General features: G+C 47.4%; 1 protein-coding gene across 3 annotated transcripts in view; it reads left to right on the top strand.

Annotated features, from left to right (window-relative positions):
- The window catches only part of BCAR3 (BCAR3 adaptor protein, NSP family member), a 113,789-nt gene that overhangs the window by 46,585 nt on the left and 40,219 nt on the right, over nt 1-26,985 (top strand). Inside the window, exon 1 of one of the 3 annotated variants that reach the window (XM_030326234.1) lies at nt 13,451-13,639. The exons of the other annotated variants lie outside the window; for them this stretch is intronic. Coding sequence (XP_030182094.1) covers nt 13,556-13,639 — 84 coding nt within the window. The 5' untranslated portion in view covers nt 13,451-13,555. Of the gene's footprint in view, nt 1-13,450; nt 13,640-26,985 lie in introns of those variants that run through there. 3 annotated transcript variants of the gene reach the window in all.

Raw genomic sequence — 26,985 nt, 5'->3', positions numbered from 1 at the left:
TAGAATGATTGAGTGTTGAGAGTTATAGGTCAAAATTCACTTCCTGCAGCTAGAGAGTGTTTGTTTTGTTTTACACGTTTCTCCCAGTTTCCAAATCTTCTCTATAAGCGTTAGTGTTTTTATGGTAGAGTTATTTATTAAAATAAAAACACCCTTCTATTAGTCTACTTCATAAATATGCTGAAAATTTATGGATCAATCAAAATTATGTAAAACAAGGAGCTTAGATGTATTAGAGCAGAAGTTCTTAAACTGTTTGAGCTCAAGACCTGTTTTCACTCTTATTAATTATTGAGGACCCCAGGGGCACCTGGGTGACTCAGTCTGTTGAGCGTCCAACTCTTGATTTCAGCTCAGGTCATGATCTCATGGTTTGTGAGATCGAGCCCTGCGTTGGGCTCTGAGCTGATGGCAGGCAGGGCCTGCTTAGGATTCTCTCTCTCCGTGCCTCTCTCCGTCTCTCTGTCTCTCAAAAGAAATAAATAAACTTTAAAAAAAAAAGTTTAAAAACTACTTTTAAAAATTTTGGGGGGACCCCAAGGAGCCTTTGTTATGTGAGCTTTTTTAACTAGTGGTTTATTGTCTTAGAAAGTGAAATACAGGAATTTTTAAATATTTACTTATTTAAAATCACAATAATTATTTTTCTGAAAAATAATCATTTTCCAAAACAAAATTTTGTGAGAGGAATGGCACTGTTTTACATTTTTGCAAATCTCTTTAGTGTCATAGAATACAGCTTGATTCTCCTACCTTATTCAGCCTTCAGTCTGTTGTGTTGTTTTGGTTGAAGTCTGAAGAAAATCTGGCCTTGCACAGACACATAGTTCAAGATGGGAAGGGTATTTCTTTTTACTGAGGTGTAATTGATGTAACAGTATATTAGTCTCAGGTATATAACATAATAACTTCAGTATTTGTATATGTTGCAAAATGCACACCACTGTGTCTGGTTAACATCCATCAACATACATGGTTATAAAATTTTTTTCTTGTGACGAAAACTTCCAAGATTCGTTCTCCTAGCTGTTTTCAAATATGCAATACAGTGTTATTAGCTATAGTCACCATGCTGTACATTGTATCTCCCCATGACTTATTCATTTTATAATTGAATATTTGTACCTTGCCACCCCCTTCACCCATTTTACAACCCTCAGGACTATTTTAATAGCGTTTTCAGATAATTGGAGCTATTCTTCTTTGATGTTATGCTAAAACTTGAAAAGTTGTAGCTCCATAAAGGCTAATTATAATGTGGAATCTGAAACCATATTCATGAACTTTTTTTTTCCTTTATACTGTATTCCCTTAAAATCCATTAGTCTCTGTGACAAGTTGGGTCTTTTACCCGTGTGTGATTTTGTGTCATCATGCATTGAGCGTTTGAAAAATACTGGTTGTTTGAGTTATGCACATATTCAAAATGTTAATATATTTCATTATACAATATTAAAAACTCACTTTCATTTATATCCCCACTTATCAGAAAAAAATTATTAAAGCTATTGGGAAGCTGTCAAAGTCATGGTCGTGAATACAAGTTTCCCCGCATTCTAATTTTCAGTCGAAAGCTCAATTTTCATCACTGGCAACAAATACTATCAATTTTTCTCCTATAAGTGACAGGCTCACTTTGTTCCTTTTTTAGAAAATACCTGCCAGATAACTAGCCACATCTGAATAACCACAGTTTGTCAGACATTCTTTGAAGTAAAAGTGGTGTTCCAGGAAAAAGGAGCTGGTTCCACACACGCTTGCTTTCCCTCGAGGCAGCCACTGGACTTGGGTGTGTGGGAGAAGGGCCGTGTGCCCGTGTCCTGCCTCATCACACAGAATATTAAAGAGAGACCTAGGCTCCAGGGTCCAGCTGTGATAAAGCAAGTAATTCTTACTGCTTCATCAAGGACTTTTAGGTGAAACTGCCTATTTTTTTAAAGAAATATTTTTAAAAAACCTTTTTAATACTAAAAAAATAAATTTAAGAAACTGGTAGCTAAGAAATGCAGTGAGTCGGTATCCTGTTTGGGACGTCTCCCTTGCTTTGTGCTAAAATCCCAGCAGTTTGACCCGTCCTTGCTTTTACCTCATTGGTGGAAATGCCAACCCAGCGAAAAAGGCAAAAAATGTCTCAGTATTGTTATGAAAATAGTTTTGGCCTCATGGACTCCCCTAAAGGGCCCCCATGCCCCCCCTCCCCGCTGCACTTTGAGCTCTGCCATCCCAGAGGGTCTCCTGCTACTTAAGAGCTGTTATAAAGCTGCAGAAACACTTAGAATACAAATAATCATCTCCTGTTTATCTAAATCCATATACTCTTTAAAAGATACTGATCATTAATACAGAAGAGACATTAAATTTTTATTTAAAAATAAGGTTGGGAATCTGTCCTAGAAATAAGGGTCTTCAGTTATGGGGCCTTTTCTTTACAATTGAATGGATCGTGAAGCCTCAACAAATACCAACTCTGTTTCATATGATCGTGTCGCTCATTATATACTGTGAAGAGCTGGCCCAGAAGCAGTCGCTGTTCTGCTCTGACTGCTTTATTTTAAAGCCGTGAAAACCTAAAGCTTGGTGAGGCCAAGGTCTGGGTTATGGCAGACATGCTCAGCTTGGATGTGAAAGTGAGTCAGGGGATACATTAAGTTGAGGCAGGCTGAAAATGAACATTCTTCTGGTCCTTAAGCTTTTATTAATTGCCACCACATTTGCCCATTCTGTGCTCCCAGTGTGGGTTAGCTGGCCGAGCTCCATCCGTCGGTTATGTCAGTGAAGATAAGGATGTGTCAGACCCTGGGAACAAGAACATGCTGTTTGGCCCTTCGAGGCAATTTCCTTTTGAGTCCCAGCTCTCTCCAGATGGCATCTAATTGTTTCTTGAATGACCTCAGTGTCCAGGCTGCAGGAACCTGGTCTGAGAGGCCATTTCACATATTTATTAGCCTGTGGATGAGAACTTAACCACATAAAGCCTCCATTCACACTCTCAAAAGAGCTTTTTGTACAGAAGCAGTGATGAAGCTGAGGGACTGTTTCCTGTGACCACCAGTCTCCAATTGGGTTCTCATTTTCCCCAGGCCCAGGTGGGTGTGTTTTGAAGCATGTGAGTCCATCATGGCCCAGTGTCCTCCCCTCTGTCTTTGAGCTTTTGCTGGAATGAGCCCAGGCAGAATAGGGCTGCATCCTCTTATCTCCTGGTTTCACAGCATTTAATGATTGCTTCTGCAGGTGGTAGGAGTGGGGAATCATGTGTTCTGGGAGCCTCTCTCCAGTTGGGACCCCAGGCAGTTCACGGTTGAGAATGAGGTGCTTCTGAGGGCTGAAGAAGGGACCAGTCCTAATCCAGACACAGGGATGGCAAGCCTGGTTCACCCAACGAGGGTCATAACCCTCATGTGGCAAGTCCTGCCTTAGGCCTCTGTGGTTCTGAATTAGTTGAGGAAGTGCCTATCTTTTTGCCAACGGGATGAATAAGAACTATGTCTAGAAATATGCATGTGCACTTATTGTACGTCTTACTTCCAGAGTGTTTGTGGACCCAGACTGACAATCCCTGTGCCTTCTCCAACCATTCACTGGCCTCTATCCTGTTCAGGCATTGGCCCCAATCCTTCTGGGCATTGGAGTGTTGACAATGAGTTAGACAATGAATAAGTCCTGAAGCAAACAAAGACATAGATCACTTTAATGAGTGCTTCAACAGCCAGGTGTTAGAGCTGGGGCCCCTCACTGAGGTAAATAAAATGATCGCAGTGCATGAAGGAAGCCGCATAGGGCCACAGAGACTGACAGTGGGGACTCTGAAGCTCTTTCTGGGCCATGTCCACCTAAGGACTGCATAAGGAGTAAATTTGGGAAGATCTGAATATATTTTGGGGATGATACAGATTTCCCTTTCTTTGACCTACAGAGAAGACATGAGAGTTGCTCTCCCAGGTAATCAGTTGTAGCTGGTAAAGTCCACCTGGCCTTAGTAAGGGAATGTCTCAGACAACACCTCTGAATCAGGTCGTCTGTCTTTCCACAAAATATAATAGGCTTTGGAAACATCCTCCAGGAACTGAAGATGGTGCTGTTGCCTACATGAGCAGAGTTGAATGACCCATTTGTTAATGGTTTCCCCTAGCTTGGGAGGGGTGCCGGGTGTGGGAGCAAAACTCACACCTACGTTCAGTGGCACAGGACATTCCAACTCCATGAATTCCTATCCCTTTTCCCAGAGGCGAATTCATGTCAGTTTCTTCTTGAAAACTCAAGGCAAGTCAGTTCTTTCATGGAACATCCTTGGAGGCTGTGAAGCACCATTAATTTCCACCCATCACTGAAACATGAGGGAACAACCCTATTATTAATGGGTGTGTATTATACGTGTTTTCATGTAACATCAGTTTATGTTGGTTTCCTTTGAGCGTTTCTCAGATGTGGAGATCGCGTCTTACACATGTGAACCCCAGTGGAACCCACAGTGTATTCTGTGTCGACCTCAAATCTTCCCTAATCTCACAATCATAAAGTAAACTCTCAAACTGATGATGTGAGCTAGGAAATTTACCACTGGGAAGGGCAGGGGTAGAGTGGCCTGGGTTGATGATTGTGCTGAAGAAGGAAGATATGTCCAGACTCTACTTCTCAGCATGCTGGCTGCATTTGCCCAGATCAGCTTGTTTATATAGTGGGAGCACATGGCTGTAGGCTGCACTAGTTTATAATCTTAAAGTTTATGGCCCAAGGGGAAAAGGGGACCTCTCCCTCCTCCCTGGTTTGAAAACTCCCAGGGAAGGACTCTGATTGGTCTACCTTAGGTCACATGTCCACCTGGACTATTTAGTGTTCAGAATTCTGATTAGTTCACACATCCAAAACAAGATGCCACGGGTACATGCCCGTGTACATGCCACGGGTTAAAGTTTTTAAACATAATAACCACTATCTGCTATTTATATCATTTTTCCCCTGAATGTTCAGGATCACAAAAGTATATTGGGCGCTATTTCTGGTTGTCTCTGTTTCCTTGGGGTACCTATGTAAAATACTGACATATGAATGGTAGGTTTTGCAGAGGTATTTTCTTTTTGACCCTTTCAAACCCTATACTCATCCTTCTCGAGTTTATCTCCTATGTGCTGGATACCCATTGCCTTCCAGTCTGATTGTCAGATCCATACTGTTACAGAGAAGTCGTGGGCACTGGAGCATAGGGGCTGTGGATTCTGCTTATAGTTTGGCCTCAGAAAAATTCTCACATCTGCCGTCACAAGTACTCCAGCCCTGAGGCTGCTGTGGTGTCCCTCGAGATTGGTTCAGGTGGCTTCCTGCCGCTCTCCCTGGTAACTCTCCCTTCCTCCACCCTGACCTCCCTCTCTGAGTACACACTACAAGGCCAGGGATTGTATTGTCCTTTGAGTCACTGACAAAAGGAACCCATTGTCCCACCTTGGGCACCAGAAGTGTTGACCATCTGGATGTCACCTCTGTAGGCAGCATTGTGCTTGGCACCTGACTGCTCTAGGAAGTGAACAAACTGGCTGGTAATCAATATGAGCCTTCCCATGCAACACACCCTCTGAGTCGGCCTTCTCCTGTAGAGAAATAGACCTAGATGATGTTTCTATATATGAAAAAGGCGGTCCCTTAGCCCTGCAGTCATCCCCTGTGCTATAGGGTTTTGCTGCCTCCTGGTTCTTTACAGATTCTGCTTCAGTGTCCATCTGTACATGTTCTGCCCTTTCCCATCAGTAATGAGTGAAGATCTCTGATGGGCTATTTCAGGTGAGACCCGCTGCCTCTGTTGCTAAGAATATCTGTCTGGGGGGGGAGGGGGGGAGGGAGGGGGCTGTTGCAGCAGCCATGATTCTGCCTTTTGGATTTGCACAAGATAAGGTACTCCAGGCAACCAGGTGCTAGTCATGCTTCCATTATCACATCCGATTGATCCAGCTATTCTGATTGAGAGTCATTTTAATTATTAACTCTAAGTACTGTTTGATCTCACATATGAAATAGAGATAATAATATGTGTCTCCCAGTGTAAGTATTAAATAAGCTTTCACCATGGTAAAAGCTCTCAGTATAAATGCTGGCTCTTGGGGGCCTTGCACGGGGGTGAAATGCTGGCTCTTGGAGGAGCCCCGGCTGAGCGGTGGGGGATGTCTGTGACTGCTGCAGTCTGCTGGGCACGCAGCCCTGGAGTCTGTGGTCGGGAAGGGTTGCTGAGAACCCAGCTTGTATTCTTCAGTATTCAGTGGTGACAGTGAGTGTGGTGTGCAAGCAAGGCCCTACCACCAGCTGGGGAGGGGTTCCCCTCATCTCACGGGGGTTTAAAGGTGCTCCAACAGGGGCTCCTGGGTGGCTCAGATGGTTAAGCATCTGACTTCAGCTCAGGTCACAATCTCACAGTCTGTGAGTTAGAGCCTTGCGTCGGGCTCCGTGCTGACAGCTCAGAGCCTGGAGCCTGCTTCCGATTCTGTGTCTCCTTCTCTCTCTGCCCCTTACCCACTCGTGCTCAATCTCTCTTTCTCAAAAATAAATAAACATTAAAAAAAATAAAAGGAGGGGCGCCTAGATGGCTCAGTCAGTTAAGCATCCAACTATGGCTCAGGTCATGATCTCACAGTTTGTGAGTTCGAGCCCCACATCAAACTCTGTGCTGACAGCTCAGAGCCTGGAGTCTGCTTCGGATTCTGTGTCTCCTTCTCTCTCTGCCCCGCCCCCACTTGTGCGCGCGCACGCGCGCTCTCTCTCTCTCTCAAAAATAAATAAACATTAAAAAAAAAAATAAAAGGACGGGGGGGGGGACGCCTGGATGGCTCAGTCAGTTAAGCATCTGACTTCGGCTCAGGTCATGATCTCACGGTTCGTGAGTTGAAGCCCCGCGCTGGGTGCTGTGCTGAGCCTGCTTCAGATTCTGGGTCTCCCGCTCTCTCTCGCACCTCCCCCACTCACCCTCTGTGTCTCTCTTTCTCTCTCCCTCTCAAAACTAAACATAAAAAAAAGAAAGAAAAAGAAATGATTGGTATCAGAGTAGCCAGTAGTAGGGGCTGATGCGGAATGAAGGAGTCACACACATGGAAGGTGGTCCTCTAGGGACTCCAGCCTCACATGGAAGATCTAGTCCTAGAGCAAGACCCTGGAGGGCTGGGCTAGGCAAGGGGGCGAGGCTGGAGGAGCATCCGGCAGAACATCCAGGCAGGATGTGTAGACGGACTCCCAGCTCTGCAGCTGACTTGTTGAGGGGGGCAATGGGGAACTGGCAGTGCGACCCAGGTCCTGTGGGGAGGGGTGTTCAGGATCCTCAGTCAGACTGGCTGGGATGGGGTGGGGCATCGAGGGCTCAGTAGCTGTGGATGGACCGGGAGCTCCCCCTGCGTGAGGGCCGAGTAGGCAGATGCCGTGGACACACGTGCCACCTGCTGAAACAAACAGGTCTCCAAACGACAGCGGCTCTGGAGTAAGAAAATCATTGGAGACATCTGAGCAAGTGTGATTAAAACCATATGTGCGATTTTCATATGTGATCTTAAAGTTTGAAGGCTAAAAATATTTTAAGACTGAGAAAACTCTTAAACGCCTCCTCGTTGGTCCCTGGCTTTCAAGGTTCAGGAGTCACTGTTGTACCAGCCTGTCAGTCGGTGGCTCAGGGCAGAGCCGTCCACACTCCTGTGGGGGGCATGTGGTCTGACATTTGGGTGGGATCAGGAATATGCCCTGCAGTAGGAACAAATGGGAACCGAAGCTCCCATTTGCTGAGTGCCTACTATGTGTTGAGTGCCCGGCTCTTTATGGGTTGTCTCACTTGGGCCTCAAAAAAACCTGGTAAGTTGGAGGAGGAAACGGAGGCTCAGAGAAGTTAAGAAATTTCCCAAGGTCACCCAGCTTGCTAGCAGTGCAGTAAAGACTTGAACCCACCCTGGCTCTCCTTCTACCCCACCTGCCAGTGTCGCTTTTGAGGCATGCAAATATGTGTCTCACAGCTCAGTGTTGGAAGATGTCATTTTGCAGAAATGCTTGTGAGGTGGGAGAGCTGGGGGCAGTGGAGATGGGAGACAGTGCAGCTGGTCCTGGCCGGGGAAGCTTCACGTGTCCTGGCTTTTGCAGATGCCCCTCAGAGCGTTTCTCCGGCTCTGCTTGGGAGGGGCTTCTGAAGGGTATTTGTGGTCACTATTAGTTGCTTATATAGCTCACACTTACCAAAGTGGAAGGAAGGAGAAAGAGGAAAGCACATAGCACAGAAAGCTTCGGAGCTACAATGCCCAGAAAAACAAATGCCCGCTTTGGGCGAGGTGCGTGCATCGTGAGTGTAGAATGGAAAGAAGCATGGAGAGGCTGGCTCATCTCGGATGAGTGAGTCTCCCAGGGGCATATGGATGGGCTTCGGGGGGCAAAGTATCCCCTGAAATTATATGTAAAACGTTACAGCGTGTGCCTTTTTGCTCTGGGAGGAGGCTGGATGGTTTTCATGGACTGTGAGAAAAGACAGAGACCACCAGAATCCAAGTCTGTTCTTCGAGGTTGGAATTCTGCCCCATGCTTGCACGTTTCATTTTGCCTTAATGCTGAAGACCGAAAATTGGGCTTGTGTAGCAGGATTCCTGGGGTGATATCAGAAAATAGGCGGTGGTGGTGGGATGTATGGGACGGAATTGTGTGTGATAGTGCAAGAAAGCAGAGTCAGGGCTGGGCGCTCACGTAATTCAGCTCCACAATGTCAGTTTTACAATTTTAATAGCCAGTTAGAGAAACGGAAATTTACTGGGGGGTCCGTAAGACCCGGTAGGGAGAAACGTGCTTGTGAATACTGTCCTTAGTTCCTTTGTTGATGTGGTAGGCAGATCAATACTGCTTCCGGACAGAGGCCATTTGACAGCCATAGTCTTTCACCCCCATGAGGAATCTGAGGACTGGCAGACCGAGATGTGCACGGTAGACCCTCTTAAACGCACCCTCTGTATTCGCAGGCGCAAGCAAACATCTTGTCCACAGCAACACACAGAGTGGCCCTGAGAGCGTGGCCAGTGTTTCCCACCCTCCTCCCACCGGGTGCAGTGTGCATTTTGAGCAAGAGATGAATCTCGTTTGCATATAGGAAAATGTGTCCAATGGTCTTTGGCAGCTTGTGTAGCTGCTGAGTCTGGCCTGAGGGGAAGGAGACTTCTTCCCTGATGGCTTCTCCTCATCCTCAGAGGTTTCCCAACAAATTCCCCTCGAGCCCTGCGTCCTATCACTTACGTGAGGGTGGGCAGTCAGAGGCACACCAGCTCCTCCACCACCAGCTCGCCTCCTGCTTTGTCGTGCTCAGAATACCGCAGTCAGGCCAGGTGTCTGGGAAGCTTTGGGAGACAGGGTTGCAGAGAAACGCACCTTTTCTGATGCTGGGTGGCTCAGTCGGTTGAGCGTCTGACTTCGGCTCAGGTGGTGATCTCACGATTTGTGAGTTCGAGCCCCATGTCCAGCTCTGTGCTGACAGCTCAGAATCTGGAGCCTGCTTCGGATTCTGTGTCTCCTTCTCTCTCTGCCTCTCCCCCACTAGTGCTCGCTCGCTCACTCTCTCTCAAAAATAAACAAACATGAAAAAAAATTAAATGCACCTTTTTTGGCTCTGGGCTTCCCAGGGTCTTCAAGGGGCAGAACCTGCAGAAGGCAGTCTTGGATACTTAGGATTGGGCCCATCCGGGTTCATCTTCTCGGTTGTGTGGGGCACCAGGGAAAAGGGAATGGTAGCATCAGTCTTACTCCCTATCTCATTAAAGCTGTTTTTGTTCACCAAGAGTCTGAATGCCGGGGTTTAGTGGAGGCAAAAAGTCAGGAGAGAGGTCTTGCTGGGGAGGTGGAGTCTCAGGAGTTGCCACGAGAGGCTGAGCTGTTGTGACCTCCACAACTGGTGTTCACCCCTTGACTGATGCTCTGAGCGTGTCCCTGTGGGCAGGAACGAGCCCAGGCCTTGCAGCCTTGGACCAGTACCCTCAGGTGACAGCGTGCTGCCCACCGTGGGCAGTGTCACTGTCCACGGGGCTACTTGACAATGACGAGCACCTCAGTGCGCTTAAGGCGTGATGCCCTGATTCTGGGCTGGCTTCGGGGAGGGGAACGGTGGCGTACTGGCAACGTGGTCTTCCTAGTTGCCCTGAAACAGGTAAAAGCAGATACCTGGAAGGCACATCTCTCTCCCTACACAACTCTCCCCACCCGTGCCAGGTCAAAGAGAGGGTCTGCCTCACTGGGACCCTGATCTTCTAGTGAAGACGGTAGCACTCTGGGAGAGGGACTCTTGCGGGCTCTCAGCCTCCCTCAGTGCAAGGGCTGCTGCCAACAGGAAGCACCGTCTGTGGAATATGGCTGGCAGGCAACTCCTGTTTCCATGGTTACTCTATAGGGCAGGTTAGTATTAGGGCTGCCCAAGGAAAACAATGGCATTGAGGACAACACTTGAGCGGGGGGCCTTCCTCTGGCCTTTTTAACCCTCTTCCCAGATTGGGTGAACAACATTTGACCTGAAGGCATGGGGTAGACCCCCTCGAGGGTCTACCTGGCTGCCTTGGCTTTTTTCACAGGTGTGTTCCTTGGTGCAGAGGAGCAAGTCTTCCCGGAGGCCAGAGGGGGCGCAAGAGAGCACAGTTTCCCAGGAGCTCTGTGAGACACCCAGCACCACTCCCTCTCTCCCTCTCCCCCTCTCCATGAGTCCCTGGGGTCTCACTAGAGATGCTGACCCTGGTCCTGAGAAAGGCGTAATGTGTTGAAAAGCCTGAATCCAAATTTGGTCCTAACTCACGTGCACCAAATCATCAGAGAGTGACCCCAGCCCCAGGTCACTGCCTTTTCATGGGGCTGTGTGAGTAACAGGTTTAATTATAAGACATGAAAAAAATCTCTTACTCGTATTTCCACATGACTGCATACCAGGTTCTGCATTCACAGGCTGGAGTCCCTGGTCCTTTGTTCTCTGCTGAGTGACATACTGTCCTGGTCTTCTGTTACTTTGTAACTAGAATAGAATAATCACTGTGGGGAGAACATGGGAGAATCGATCAGTGTGGATGCAGATATTTAGAAGCATAACAAGTCAGTGAAGGGCACTTTGCAAATTCACGCAATTATCATCTTTAGATGCAACAACCACACATTATTTTAGTCTCCCTCCTTGGCCATTTCAGGAGAAATTTATTAAAACCTTTGAGTGCTGTTTCAGAAATTATTTTTGGTATGGAACAAAAAAAATTGTAAATGCTTAGGAAACACTTACCTAGTAAGACTAGCTCATTCTTTAATCCTGACAATCAATTCTTTCGACATTTGGGGGCGTTTCTTAGAGTAAACAGGGTAAGTGACAAGAGCTGTGATTCTCCAGTGACCTGAGGATCTTTTGTTTTGCTTTTACCCTGGCCCTGGAGCATCTGATGACATAATTCTTGGTAATTTTACATGGCTGAATTATTTGCATATTTCTTTCAGGAATGCATTTCATTCAGACTTTCTGAGGGTCCGGGAGGAGTTCAGAGGCTTTGGCTGGCGAATCTCTCTGACGGAGAGACGGATTTAAAAAGCTGTTGCCCTTCCTTTTCCCGGGCTGGAGATGGTGTGTTTTTTTTGTTTTTTTCTTTTTTTTTTTTTTTTTTTTTTTTTTGTAGCCTCTTGGGGAGTTTCTTAGCCTGGTGGTGCTTCTTATTTCCTGCCAAGGGGGATGAGCAGGTGAAGACTGGGCCCCTTACCTGGTGGCTGTTGGCCTGATTGATGAGCCATCTACACAGGCCATGGGCTCCGGCTGCTCAGGTGGACTTACCTTTGAACCCCGGCTAATAGAAATGAGGGCAAACAGAGTAAATGCTTGCTCGTGGATACAGTACTTGGGTTGTGGAGGACAGTACTGAGCCACCAGCCGGCCCATCTCCAGGGGCCCCTCCAGCTCAGAATCCCCGTGAACTCTGTCACCCTTCCTGCTTGCTACTGGCTTCTTGGGAGCACTTCCATGGACCCAGGAGCTCCCATGACTGCACGTCTCACCTCCAGAGTCACAGAGGAGGACTGAGGGAGCATAAAGGAAGTCAGCCTCCCCTTTCCCCACCATCCCTGTGGTGCCGACTTATTGTCACTCCATCCCCACACCCTCTGTATTTATGAGGCTGCCCCTCTGCCCCTTCAGGCCGCATCCAAGCACAGAAGCCGCTCACCAGGCATTGAACAAACACGTCTCTATTTTTACAGGCCAACTTGACCTAGTCCAAAGGCCGAGGCCTCCCGAGGATTTGCCACTCATCCTGTTGGATATTTCTCATACCTCCCTCATGCCTCATCTGGTGTCGTTCCTTTCTGCACTGAATAGGTTCTGTTTCTTCCTTATTACAAGTTTCTGCCTGTGTGAAGTTTCAGAAAGCTTCAGGACACATTCCAGTCTTGAGTGGCCAAAGCCACAGAAAGGTAATGTTTGGAACAGTAGGAGAGGAGCTACAGGCAGAAACCTGGGTTTAACTTGAAAGACAAAAACAAAAAACAAACAAAAAACATTGTTGAGCATCCACTGTAACTGGAATGCTAGAAGGGAGGTGATTACTTTCCCCCGAAGGTCATAGGAGGCTCTCCCTGGGGGCAAAGGCCTCTTAGCACAGGAGGATGGCTTGGCTACGTGTACTGCATGGGCCTCACGGTCCAAGTCCTGGATCTGGGTTAGGCAGAGAGGACAATTCAAACAGAGTTTTCCAAGTGAAGGAGGGAAATGAGACAAATAGTGGGGAGGATCAGAAGGAAGTACATAGCCTGTCCCCCATCCTCTCAACAGACCACTCGGCCAGGTGGGAGGGCATGGGACGCTTGGGGTATTTGCTAACAGACTTGCTAATTAAACACCGGAAGACAGTATTGCTTTGCCCACAGTGATGGCTATGCCAACGTTATCAGCTGCAAGCGACCTGCCAGGAGCATTCTAATTAAAAATAAATAGTAGTGCGGGTGGGGTGGGACAGTGGGGCCAGGGACCCTGCCCACATTTCTTAGGACTTGTAGGATTGGTCCTAAAGGAAAGTCACACCCCAGTCACCTTTAGGTCCTTTTCTCAAAGGAGCCTCTGTCTAATCACAAGGTGGTGTGATGCATGCTTCCTTAACCCTTAGCTGGTAGGGTGACAGGCAAACAGATAAAGCCTCTAGGAGCAGACTGCCTGCTGCCCTAGAGCCCTGGAAAGGACAGGCTGCCTGAGGGGGATAATGATTTCTGCTGGGTCTCTAAACTGAGGGGACAGCTAAAGCCCAAAGCCTCTTCTAAGAGAGGTTAGAATTTCATCAGAAAGCAAGTCTGGTCACATGAGAATTTCTGGCACTGTGTGCATGGCAGGCTGGACACCAGCCTGCCAGAATTGAGCGAGTGGATCGTATTGGCTTCAGCGGAGGGGAAGAGTCCCAGCCTGGCCTGGGAGAAGGAGTGGCTCACTCCCCCGACCGGACCGGCCACGGGATTGCGGGCAGCAGCAGCCAAGCTGCTGCCGCCGTGGGGCCAGGGCTCCGACGCCCAAGCCCCATTTCTTTTAACCCTAAAGAAAGTGTGTGGTCCAGGGACTGGACACTGAAAGATGCCTAAGGAATGCAATGCTTTCCACGCCCTCTCGGCAGCCCTGTGCTGCTTCTATCACCGCAAGTCTTTCCTTGGAGCCAAGGTAGGTGCAGTTTTGAGATAAGGTGCGTTGGAGATTCTTTTAGGGGCCTTGAAAGCGTTAGTCTTCTAAAAGGCACCAGAAAAAGTTTACAGCCCGCTGGCTGTAAAAACAGAGGTGCTTTCTTTGGTCGGTAGACCCTGCTAAGCCCCTAGTGAACTGCCTCCCCTAGAAGCAGAATCCAGCTGCACAGAAGGAGGTCCTAGTCTGTGTTTTGGGATGAAGCTGTGTTTTTCAAGACACTTTCAGTCTCTTTGGGCTGACATTCTATACCAAAGTAACTCAGTAAGACGGAGCTATTTTTCTTCTTTCTCTCTTTGTGTCTCTCTCCCCTTGTTGGCAGTGAGTGTGAGGTGGCTGAGCCCCTCTCTCTCTGCTGAACCTGCTAGTCCATTATGTCAATAACGTATATAACATGCAGAAACCACCAGACGACTCCTTGCAAGTCTCAGCCGCGTTCCAAAACATTTCGGCATTTGGAACTGCCTTTTCTTTACCACTCCCATTTTGAACCTTGGTTACGAGACACAAGTGCCAAAGGTTTTGCGTAATATGTCAGTGCACTATTTTGACGAAAATATTCAAAGAACCTCATTTGACCAATTCAAGACAAGACTTGTGTTCCGTGTTGCCTGCCTGTGACAACACTAGGAATGAAGATTAATACAGGTTCTCATTGATTCGTGGGTTTGTGTGCCGTGGAAGAAATCCTGTCGGTCCTAGCTTGACTACAGACCTCATTTATTCTTGGGAAGTAGGAATCCGAAGCTCTCGTGACATTCTTCCCACCCAGATGTTGGAGCTCCGTCTCCTGAGGGACTGACTTATTTAGTGCAGGGTTATGATGTTCCGCTTCCTTCTTTTTAATAATGCTTGAAAGAGAAGATTTCTCAGGCAAACCTAACAGGAAAACCTATTAAAGGGAGAAAGAGTCCTTTGTAGAAATAATATACCCTGCGGGAGAGGAGGGCAGGCTTCTTCTGATTTTACTGCCCTGTTGGAGTGTTCCGAGTAGCTTTCTAACCATCTAGCAAAGTTTGTTTTTGTCTTTGTCAAGGAATTCGGGGGCGGGGGTGAGTAATTAATCATCGGTTAAAAGTGTTTCCTCCCTGATTTAAGAGCCCTTTTCTATCCTGGAGTCCAGTGGGGTGATATGAGGACCATGTGGTTTCTGGCCTAAATATGGATCGTTCTAGCGTCGGGTGGATGAAGTCATGCCATTAACAGTATTTTAAAGCTGTCAAAGATAGACCAGGAGGTCCCAAAGGGACCATACACTTCAGGGATTGGCAGTAGGTTTTCACTCTAATAGAAGTCCTTCCAGAAGCCAACTTCTGCTAATTCAGAAAAGTGCCGCTCAGGGTTCATATGTGAGGAAATAGCCCATAAATATCTGGGCCCAAGTGATGAGATTCTGCTTGGATGCCCCAGTTCCTTTGCAGTTATGTCCTCGGAGGCCTGCACAGAAAAGCCACAGTATTACATGGGGTGAGCCTGATTTAGCCATTCTTCAGCTCTCCCTCCCTGGCCTCCCTGTGACTGCCACTCCTGGTGGTCGACTGATGGTAGAAACATCTCCTTTCTACCCAAGGCTTCCCACCTCGCTCCCAGTTTGGTGCATCTTTGTGGAAGGGACCTGATGTGCTCACTCACCAGAAACTGACACTTTCAGACCCAACTTAGGGCTCCCCACTGAACCTCAAAGTGTGCTTCCCGTCCTGTTTTGTTTGGGCGGTTACCTCCTGTGCTTTCCGCCAGAGTTGCCCCGGTGATAATGCCGCATCGCTTTATTTTATTGACTCCTACTTTAATTAGGGTTTTCGGGTCTTGCCACTCATAATTAGTTTCTGTTGCAATTAGGGTTGCAAAATTACATTGGGATTGATTGCCTGATAGCAAAGCGGAAATAAAGCTCCAGTTCTTGACCGTGTATGCTGCTTCCCTTGGCAAGAATTTCTCATACCAAAAATAACACTCTGGTAGCCATGGTAACTTTCCATTTGGTCTAATCCATATCATCTCTGGAGAAACTAGAATGTTATTAATAGTGTTTGTTGTATGGGAAGAAAACTAAAAATATAAAAGCTCCTTCATTACATAGGAGACCAATCACGCTGGTGCTTTGAGGGAATAAAATCTTACTTGCAGAGATTTGATGGAATTTAGAATGTATTTAGGGGCCTCGTGTGGACTTGCATACCAGGGCCCTGGAAAAGAGCGAAACAGGGGGCCAAGAATGGAGAGGAGAATCAAGGCTATGCAATCCTTGCTGGCCCCAGTGGAGTTGAGGCCAGAGACGAGATGTTCCAGCCATGTTGAGGGTCACAACCTTAACATCCCTGAAGGGGTTCACAGAAGGCAGCCATTTCACAAAAGACCAGTGGGTCTTGGGTGAGAAAAGGAAAGGCTATTTTGCTTATGGCGGTGAAAAAGAGTTTGGAGTGAAGATATTATCGATCCATAGCATTACTGAGGCATGTTCAAGTCCAAAAGTCCCTGAACATTGAATGTAATAGCCCATCCATGCGTAAGCACTCTACCGGGAGGGTGGGGTGGAAAGTGACCGTTGAGGGAGAGCCCCTGCTTTGAAGGACTTACCACAGGAGCATTAGGTCATAGTGTCATCTCATTATGTTTCCAAAAGACTTTCCAGGGTCTGAGTACCTTCACAAGGAACACAAATGAGTTGTCCTCCTGGAGTCTCAAAACGAGTGCTTTGAGTTGGCGGGGTGATAGTTTACCCCTTCCCCCAGAGGAGAAACTGCTTACCCAGAATCATTCAATGGAGCACCAAGGATAGAAACCAGGTGGTCTGGCTTCAAGCCGTTCAATGTCCCTTCTATGATACCACATTAAGACCATTGAAACCTAAAACAAGAAGACAGTGTGCACATTAATACTTCAGTTTACAATGCAGTTGGGGAAGAATAGTGTGAACCCCAGTTTTCAGGAGAGGCTTTGGGGGGTGGGGCATGCAGAGGTAATTTTCAGAGAATAGGTAATCCTCCTACAGATGGGGTGGGACCACCTTTAGGTCTCTCATGAACCACAGAAAGAATTTGGTGAGAAGCACAATCGATCCCATTTCTGGAACTGGCAATAAGAACAAACCGCCATTCTGGTCCCTGTGTCTCTGATTTTTCTTGTGTGGAGGCCGGGGGAAAGGAGCTGAAATTTGCCTCCTTACCAGTGGCCACTCCTGAGGGAAGGTCTGTGTGATTTTCACTCCAGGGGAACCTAAGAGGTGGGAGTTCCCTTGCAAGTGCAGAATAGCTGTGTTTCTGAAGGAGCCTAAACAGAGAGGTTGGAGCATAGAGACGGTACATAAATGAGTTGTTTAGTCTCGGCTAACCAGTCACTGAGTCCGGTGGCATTGGTCTTGGCAATGAGAAGTCATGGTTAGAAGGTGGTGGAATTTATGCATATACTTTCCCACGCATAGATGTGATCGTCTTTGCAGCCATCAAGTGCTCTATAGCGGGAAGAGCTTGAATCGAGCTGTTGCTACTCTTAGGTTTTGTTTTTGCTTTCGGTCATTTCCCATGCCCCTAGAAAAAGTGTTGGGAGCTCTCTGAATGCACATTTACAGCCTGAGGTGTCCCATCTGCCCATCCCTAGACGGTTGGATTCCTGGAACTTGTTTGCATTAGAAACTGCTTTCCTATGTCAGAGTGAATGTGGTAGAGCCAAGGTCCTGCTTGCCTTCCCTGTGGCCAGTCCCATGGTGTGTTTGCTCTCGTGACAGCTTGGGCACTAGTCTTCCATCCTGGTGTTGATGATGGCCTGGGTTGCCTTAGTCAGTGGGGCTGATGCACCATCAGCACGAGCTGTGCAAAGTGGAAAAAGGCACTCGGGAAGTGTCTTTCCAAGTGACTCAGCCCCTCCTCAGGGCGGCTGCTAGTTGCTCATTTATCTCTCCTGCCCTCCAAAATAAGCCTAGCACAGCTTTTTTTTTAAAGAGACCTAAATGCATTCCATTGGCATCTGGGAGCTTGTGGGATCTGGTTTCAGCATCAGGGGAAGGGAGGATATGGCTGACAGCGGCTGGGTCCCGGCACCCCCTCTCTGCAGACCCCGGAGCTTGGATCCTGGCCGAGGCCTTGTTTTTGTTGGAGAAACGTGGGTGGGAAGCAGAAATTAGACTGGGACCCTGGGAAAATTCTGTTAGTGGGTTCAGCACCTCCAGGACGACAGAGAAGCGGGCCTGTGCCAAACACTGGGGAGAGCCCTGGAGAGTCTGCATGCTGGGGCCACAGAGGCCTTCCTGCTACACCATGTGAGGGGTCTGGGGTATGTGGAAGGCCCAGGGCTCTGTAGCTGTGTTTGAAGATGTCAGAGACCACTCTGGGGCCTTTTAGCTGATGCATATTTTGGATGTCTCCAGGCCAGCAGAGGAAACTCGGGCTGTCCTGGCAGGGGAGGGGAGGGGAGGAGCACCTCGTGGGTTTGGACTGCGGCATCTCTGTCCTCGTCTGGATTTCCAGTGCGTGTCCACAGCCCCAGGGGCTACTGTTGGAATCTGGCTCTGGCCATGAGAATGTCATGGCTTATTTTTCTGGCTTATGAAAGAACTATGATCAGTCTTTTAGTTTGTATAGAGAACAACTCTCCCCAGTGTCCACTCTGAAACACGTGTGCTTTTACAAAAGCAGTTACACACAGACAACCAACAAGCTAGAATCCTAGTTTCTTAATAAGATGGAATTTGAGAGACCCGTGAGCCAGCCTCCTACCTACATCCCCGCCCCCCACGCCCTGCCTGTATACGAGGGCCTGCTGGGTGCTGGGGGACCGTCCAAGCTCCTGCCCTGAAGGAGCTCCCATGTCTGGTGGGGAGATGAAAGTGCAAGCAGCTCTCTCTCCAACGTGCATGGGAGGTGCAGGGCAGGCGTGACACCGGTGTGTTGTGAGACCCTGGGCAGAGGTGTTAATGCAGCCCCGGGTCAGGGAACTTCCAGGAGGAGGTAACACTGAACGGCTCCTAAAGCAGCAGTGGGCAGAGGGCACAGGCAGGAGAGCGGGCATCACACCCTGGAGGGATGCCTGGCCGAAGCTGAGAGCAGAGGAAAGAGAGGTGGTGGGTGAGTGGATTGTGCAGGGCAGTGGGAGCCAGTGAACAGTGTGGGTGGGGAGCGGGGGGAGGTCTGGGCTCGGTCCTTTTGCGGGCAGCATGAGCTTGAGGAGCGCCTCCCCCAGCTCAGGCCCACGTCCTCGAAGCCTCCCATCGGCTCCTTGTCCCTGCTCAGCCCCCTGGGGTCTGCCTCCCTCCACCTTCTCCTTTGGCCCTTTTTGCACACTCGCGGGATCTTGTTTCTTCACAGCAGCAGTTAAGACCATTGGGCACAATATTTTTCCGTCCCCGCTACTACCCCCACAAGCCACAACTATATCCAGCTCCAGATCCTCACTTCCTCCGAGGATGAAGTGTCCTCACCAAGGCTGGCCCTGCCACCTGTGCCCATGACCACCTCCTCTGCATAGACTTCTCTCCATTGGCCTCTCCTCAGAGACCTTCAGTCTGTCCCTCTCCACCAACGCTTTCCTCTGAGTTTGTACGCATGCTCCAGTCTTTCCCATTCTAAAAATACTGCTTATTTCCATGTCTTCATTTCTTGGTCCCTGTCTTCCTCCACCCAAAAACTGATTAACACGGTCTCTGTTTTTCTCACTTCCCGGTGGCCACTCTGCCTCCTTCACCCCACCGGCAGCTTTGCCAAGTCTGGTGGATGCCGTCCAATTCTGATTTTATTGGGACTCTGCTGCACTTGGCATTATTGGCTCTTCCTTCCTGAAAGTCTTGACCGCCAGGACACCGCACTCTACTTGTTCTCCTGGATCTTTCCCAGGATCCCTTCCTGAGCTCCCACCCTATTGCTAGAGACTGAATCTTTGTGTCCCCCCCACCCCCAAATTCATGTTGAAATCCTAACCTCGGGTGTGCTATATTAGGAGGTGGTAGGTGGAGCCCTTATGAATGGGATTAGTGCTCTTACAAAAGAGTGCTCTCCTGCCCCTCTGCTGTGTGAGGACACAGTGAGAAGAGAGCTATCTAGAACTCGGAAGCAGGCCAGGCACTGAACCTGCCAGCACCTTGCTCCGGGACTTGCGTCCAGAACTGGGAGAAGTACATGTTTGCGGTTTCAACTACCCAGTATATGGTATTTATCTTATAGAAGCCCCAAAGGATTAAGACATTATCTTCAGTTTCTCTTTCTAGCCTGCCTCTTAAAAACCCTTCTGATATGCCCTCGACCCCCCCATCTCTTAGGTGGCAGTTGAGATAGGCTACCCCACATTCTGAGGATTCCCCAGTGCGTGCCCAGTCCAGCCCTTCTCTCACAGCCCCTGGATCCCACGGCCTGGTGAGCCACTCCATCCAGACAGGGCAGGGGCATCTTAGGCTGTGCGTCCTCTTCCACAAACCTGCCCCCTCTGTGCTTCTGTGTTGGGAGTTGGTGGCTCAGCATCTTCCAGGAGCTCCGGTGTCTCTTCTCCCATTCATCTTCCACGTCTCAAGATGTCTTAAGATTTTACTCCTCAACATTGCTCTCATCTGCCTCTTGCTCCCTGACTCTGCCATCAGCACTGTGCTTCCTAACTGGTCTTCCTGCCCTACTTCTTCATAGGACGTGATTTCACCTTTATGTTTGACCTTTCTAGACATGGGGCGTGTACTGTGCCCTTAAGGCGCTACATTCCCACATGTGAACAACTCTAATTGCTAAAAGGTCTCTCTTTCCTTTAAGTCAAAATCTGTGTACCTGCAGTGTCTACCTGATTCTGCAGTTAAACGGGCATGACAGCCCTTCAGGTGCATTTTTTCCTCCCATTATTGTAGGCATGTCTGTTTTGAGACCAAATTGGTTGGTATGAGTGAACACCTAAAAATAAAACAGTATGTGGGGGAGGGTAGGAGGGTGATGCTGGATGAGTTTCCTTAGGGAGTTGAACCAAGTCTGTTTGACCATCATCTAGGGATGGCAGTAGCCCAAGCCTTCAGCTATTTCCACACAGCCTTCATGTTTCCTTTAGGTCTGCTCTATACGGACTAAACATTTCCAGTGCTATATATACTTTGGGAGACTTGGATTCTAACTAATATTCTCTAAGTCTGAGCAAATCATGAACATTCAGGGCCTTGGTGATGTTGACTCTTGTGAGATCTAAATCTTCTTCCTGCCTATATAACTCCGGGAGCATTGTACATATTCATGTCCGATGAATCTGAGTTGTATTGTTTTTAGGTGTCTTGTTCCTCTCAAGTTCAGCTGCTATTTTCCTGTTTCTGCCATGACATCTGGCATGGTGATTGTGTTTCTCAAAAGCTTGTTAAACGAGATATGTGGGTGTCGAGTGCTTTGAGCTCCTCTTGGAAAAATACACCTTTAAAGTGATGTGTGTCGGGGCCCCTGGGTGGCTCAGTCAGTTAAGCGTCTGACTTTGGTTCAGGCCATGATCTCAGTGGTTCGTGATTTCGAGCCCCGCGTCAGGCTCTGTGCTGATAGCTGGGTGCCTGGAGCCTGCTGTGGATTCTGTATCTCCCTTTCTCTCTGCCCCCCCCCTGCTCACGCTCTGTTTCTCTTGCTTTCAAAAATAAATAAACATCTAAAAAGACAATAATAATAAAGTGACGTGTGAGTTCTGTGTTGGAAGTGGTAGAGTCAATGCTTGGCCAAAACCCATCTTGTGATGAATTGTTTGGTTTAACTGAGAACCTACTGTGTACTTAGCCCTGACATACGATTGCTTTACCCCAAAGCAGATGTCTGAGACAGTTATTAGTCATGGTATGTTTTTGGAGAGAGAGAATTTGGAAAGTCATCTATTCTACACCCCACGCTGGAAGGGTTTCTGACTCTTTGGATTTTCCTCTGTGTGTGTTTGGCATTTCTTGTTTTTCTTTCCAGTTAGATCTCCTAGTGTCTTTCAGCCATGATGTATTTTGTTTATTCATTCATTGTCTCATTCATTCAAGATGAATTAAGAAAAGGATGGTACAGGGGCGCCTGGGTGGCTCAGTCGGTTGAATGTCTGACTCTTGATTTTGGCTCAGGTCATGATCCTAGGGTCATGGGATCAAGCCCCGAGTCAGGCTGTGCGCTGAGTGTGGAGCCTGCTTAAGATATTCTCTCATATTCTCTCTCTCTCTCTCCCTACTCCCCACTCCCCCTTACTCATGTGCTCTCTCCCACGTGCTCTCTCTCCCTCTCTAAAAACAACAAAATAGAAGGATGGTACAGTTGACCCTGAACAATCCCCTGCATAAAGTCCACATAAATTAACTGCCAACAGCCTACTGTTGACTGGGAGCCTAACGTAAACAGTCAATTAATGCATATTTTATATGTTATATGTATTATATAGTGTGTCCTTACAATAAAGTAAGCTAGAGAAAAAATGTTATTAAAAAAACCATAAGAGAAAATACATTTACAGTACTGTATGGTATTTGCCCCCCAAAATCTGCATATAAGTGGACCTACACAGTTCTAACCTGTGCTGTTTGAGGGTCAACTATATTTGAATTAAATTGGTTTTGATTTTCTGATATTCTTCAAGTTTATTTATTTATTTTTGAGAGAGAACATGCTTGTGAGCAGGGGAGGAGCAGAGAGAGAGGGAGAGAGAGAGAGAGAGGATCCTAAGCAGACTCTACTCTGTCAGCATGGAGCCTCACGTGGGGCTCAAACCCACAAACCGTGAGATCATGACCTGAGCCAAAATCGAGTCGGATGCTTAACCGACCCAGGCGCCCTGATTTTCTGATATTCTTATTGAAGAGCAAATAGGGCATCTATTTTGGTGAACAGCTATTTTCCACCAGATCACTCGTAATTTGGGTTAAGATGAATTAACAAGGTTGAATGACCAGTGGGAGAGATTTCCGGTTTGGAGCTCCTCACATTCTGAACTTTGGTCAGCTGGTCTTCAAACCCTCATCTTGGGGTCTGCCCTATTAGCCAGGGTTAGTCTCTGTTTATCCTTTCCCCATAGATGTTAACAAAGCACTGCTCTCATGGAATGAAATCTCGCTGCCAGACCCAGTGATTAATATTTCACTTGCATTATCTCATTTAGCCTGTGTGCCAACCTAGTGAGAGAGAGAAGTGGTATCAGAAGTTGAGGACATGGTTCACGGGAGCAAAGCAGTTTACAGAGGGGGTGGCATAGGTCGCCTAGTACTCAACTTTTCATTTGAAGCCTTTTATTCCACTGACCCACTAAATGGTTAAGTGCAAGCAAGGATTTTCAGCCTTCATCCTAAGTGTGGCAATCTGATTTCTCTTTGGGAGGAATCAGAAAACAGGGCTGCCTCGTGGGGATGATTTGGATGTTGCCGCTCCGCAGGCTACTCTAGGAAGTCATCATCTAAATTAGATCTAGAGGGGAAGGTACCCCCAGAGCTTTCAGGGCAAGAGGCTAACAAATGGCTACAAATGGCTTGTTGAAAATCTCATTTGTGTTTCAGTTTATCTTTTCCCAGGGAAAGATGAGACCCCCTTGGAGCTGAGTACTGAGTGAGTCCATGGGTAAATAATGCTTTGTCAAGAGGGTAGAAACATGATGGGCAAAGCCACCAAAGCAGGTAGCTGGGAAAGGAGCTCTTACAGTGTAATGAGCATGTTGAGCAGTTTCTCGCATGTGTAGGTAACTATTGTGAAAGGGAGCAGCCGCGAGGGTTGGTGTTGGGTGTGCTGCATTCGGTCCAACTTCCAATTCCTCCTGCAGATTTTAGACTGATCGGTCTCCTGTGAAAAATAATTTTCAGTCCCTTGGTGTTCCATCAAAATAAAGCTAGGCATCAAAAGCAGTAACTTCATCATCCTGCAAGATGGAAAGGCGTAGAGACCTTGCCTAGAGAATGATGGGTGATAAAAGGTAACAGGGATTGAACATGTAGGGGAGCTGTGCACACTGATCAGAATAATCCTAATGCAATTAGGTAAGCCTGGGGGGATCAAGTTACTGCTACGCCTAGGGCATGTGCTGTGGTAAGACTCCAGTGTGCATAATGTAAAATTAAACTAGTCTTTTTCATTCACACACATGGAAAGCCAAATGTTATTGGAAACTTCTCAGAACCTTGATAAACAAGGAGTTCCACAGATGTTCTCTTCATTTTTACTATTTATGGTTTATGAGCCTCTTTTTGTAATACTTGATAAGGTTTGATAATGAATAAAATGAAATCTCTTGGATTTGGGCTCTTGGGGGATTTTGATGTCAGTTTCCTGTCTGTGCTAGGGTCTGATGGCCCTCGTATCATCATTTGTCTGTGAAAAGAAAAATCACAGGTAGTAGGAAAATGAAGCATCTTAATTTAATAGCAAATTGCAAATCTGTTTTTAATGGCACTGGAGTAAGAATCTGGTGTTGAGTGTGATAAATTATGCAGGTTTAATTATAAAATGGTAAAATGGCATCAAAACCCATCTGCAGAATCTTTTCTGAAGATGAGATTCTTTCTAGGATTTGGAAAGGAGAAAGTATGTCATCAAGGTACTTAAAATTAACATCAAATTAATTGAAGTGTTTCAGAATGCTAAAACTCACTGAAATTTTATGAGGTATCTTTGCTACCGATTCCTTTCTCAGAAGGGGCCAGAAGCCCTCGCTGACTTCGGACAGGATAGAGAACTCCGAGACCTTCGGCAAAACTGCTTGTGGCTGTTTGCTGTACGTTCTCTAAAGATGTCTTATCCCCTCGAAGCGGCCGTAACCCCTGTCAGGCCATGGAGCTGTTCTTTCTCGTGTCTGTGTCTCCCGTCAGACCTAGTCCGGGACGCCGAGTGGCACAGTGGGCGCTCAGTAGGCCTTCGGGTTTAATCGGTGGCACAGTGTTCCAGTGACTATCAAGCTCTTGATTTCCAACTGACCTCCTGATTGTTCCTGCAGAACTTTGGCCAAGAAGGTGAGGTAATCGGAGGCCCCGTGTTCCAGTGGCTATCAGACTCTTGATTTAAAAGTAACCTCCTGGCTGTTTGTGCAGCACTTTAGCCGAGAGGGTGTAGTGTGTGTGGACAGAACTGCCTACAGAGCCTGCTGCGCTGAGCTTTAATGTGAGGATTGAAAGGAGCAGGCTCAGAGGCACAGGACCCAAGTGAGACCAGAGGTCCCCACTGTCAACAGCCCGACACTTAAAAGGTGGGGAACGTGCTCGGGGTCTCTCCCTTCTAGCCAGAGAGCACCTTGGTATGAATTCGAATAAGGCACCTTTCCTCGGGATACTTGATTGCCATCCACCAGGCATCCGTTTCAGTCAGTATGGAAATTTTCTCTGCCACGTAAGAAGGGCACCTGCTTAGATGTAATGCCACTGTGCTGTTTGTGTACTGGAGCCCACGGCCAGGCCACTTGTGTGTCCTCCTGCAGGGGGGACCAGGCCGAAATGCCCAATTGCCCGTGCCACCATTGGCTTTTATCTACCCAATAGGATATTCAAAATTTTAATTTGACATGTTTTTTCCCTCTTGGGACTTTTATTTACAAAGTTAATGGTTTATTTAATAACTAAATATGTTTTAGTTATTAGTGTATTTAGTGTATTTAGTGTATGTTTTTGGCTTTAATCACAGTTATTAGCACGGAAGTTGTATTTGTCTAGCCTGGCGCCCAGTAGGAAAAGTTGCATCCGTAAATTGAAGCCCTTCTTCATTCACCTTTGGAGTAATAATAAAACATTTTTAGGCAAGCCATAAGGCCAGTGAGTGTCAATAAAAAGTGGCAGAGAAGCCAGTATACAAATTGTTTCACATGGAGGCTTGAAGGTTACTATCTTCAAACGCTACCTTCTCTCCTGCCCTTGTACCTCAGATGAAAACATCTGAGGGAGCCTGCAAAATGTTGCTGGGCTTAAAGCTTGGGGAGAACTGGATTTTCATTTTTCGGCCTGTGGGCAGGGTTAAGAGTGGCAGAAGTGATTGGGATTTATTCATCCTGTGGGTTCATGATCAATTTATGCAGGTGTTCAATGGTAAAAATACCAACTGGATCTCTACAAGCCCTTGATATACTTTGGAATTTGGTTATAAACTAGTCCACTGCTTGCAGTTCAACACAGGGCAGGGACTTGAAGGGGCAGAGTTTCTGACATCTTCAAAGAATCTCATTGTTAGGCAGATTTACTTGCAAGGTGGTCCTGTAGCAGACTTAGAAAGGCTTCAGAAGGCTCTGCGCAATGGTTATCCAGTGTATGTTTTTTTCCGAGTGGGAGCTCTTTGTCCTTGTACGTTCAGGTTTTGTTAGGGATTGCAATGATGCAGGTTCCGAGGCAGCACAGGCTGGGTTCGAGATGAGGGTCTGTCGTTTTGGACTCCTGCATGGTCCCAGCCTGGGTCACCTGGTGGCTGTTCAAGGCACGTTCCTGAGGGGTTTCCCACCAGCTCGCAGGAGGACACGGTCTTCGTTCAGAAAATAGACCAATTTGGTATGATGCTCTACGTCAGTCGCACTTACAATTTTGGTTGTGATCATCTGGATGAGATTTCTAGAAAACTGTGACCTGAGCAGTGGTTTGGTGCCACTTGATCAGAGGCCTGGACTGTTGTTGACCTCTCCCTCAACTGAATAAACCATCCAGGGCAGAAGAAAGGAAGCTTTTGAGAACCGGTAGCATGCTGGGTGCTGTGGCCTGACACTCCTGACTGGGATAGAATAGCCCAGAAGCTTGCTCCCTCCCTCCCTCCCTCTCTCTTCATTTTCTCTCCCCCTTGCCTTCTTTTCATGCACAGATTTCCTTCTTCCTTTTTCTTTTTCTTCTTTTTTCAGTTTATTTTGAGAGAGAAAGAGAGAGAGAGAGAGAGCACACATGTGTGAGCAGAGGGGAGGGGCAGAGAGAGAGGGAGAGAGAGAATCCCAAGCAGGCTCCACACTGTCAGCACAGAGAATGACCTGGGGCTCGATCTCACAAATCATGAGATCGAGACCTGAGCCGAAATCCAGAGTCATACCCTTAACCGACTGAGCCACCCAGATGCTCCCCTTCCCTCTTTTTTTTATTTCAAGCAAGTTAATTGCCAGCCTTGATCATAGAATGAATGGCTAGAAAATCAGCTCAGTTTTAAAAATTCAACAAAAAACATCCTTGACTAAACATCCAAGGCCCTGAAGGACACATAATCTCTGTACCAGGACTTCTCAGCCTTGTGCACGTGACAATTTCTTGCACACTCACACTGCCACTCTGTCCCGTGTACTGTGGACAGCTGAGGCAGCTGGAGCTAGCCAGGAGCACTTGCTAATACAGGCCTGCAAAGTGCTTGCCACCAGGGAAAGTGCCTTCTCACGTGTGGTCAGTGTCACATGCACAGATGGAACCACTGTTCAACACTATTCAAAACCCCCAAACT

This window comes from Lynx canadensis, chromosome C1 (genome assembly GCF_007474595.2).
Source record: "Lynx canadensis isolate LIC74 chromosome C1, mLynCan4.pri.v2, whole genome shotgun sequence".
In the NCBI taxonomy this organism is placed as follows: domain Eukaryota; kingdom Metazoa; phylum Chordata; class Mammalia; order Carnivora; family Felidae; genus Lynx; species Lynx canadensis.
Note: the sequence above shows the minus strand (reverse complement) of the source record. Positions and strands in the feature narration are given on the sequence as shown.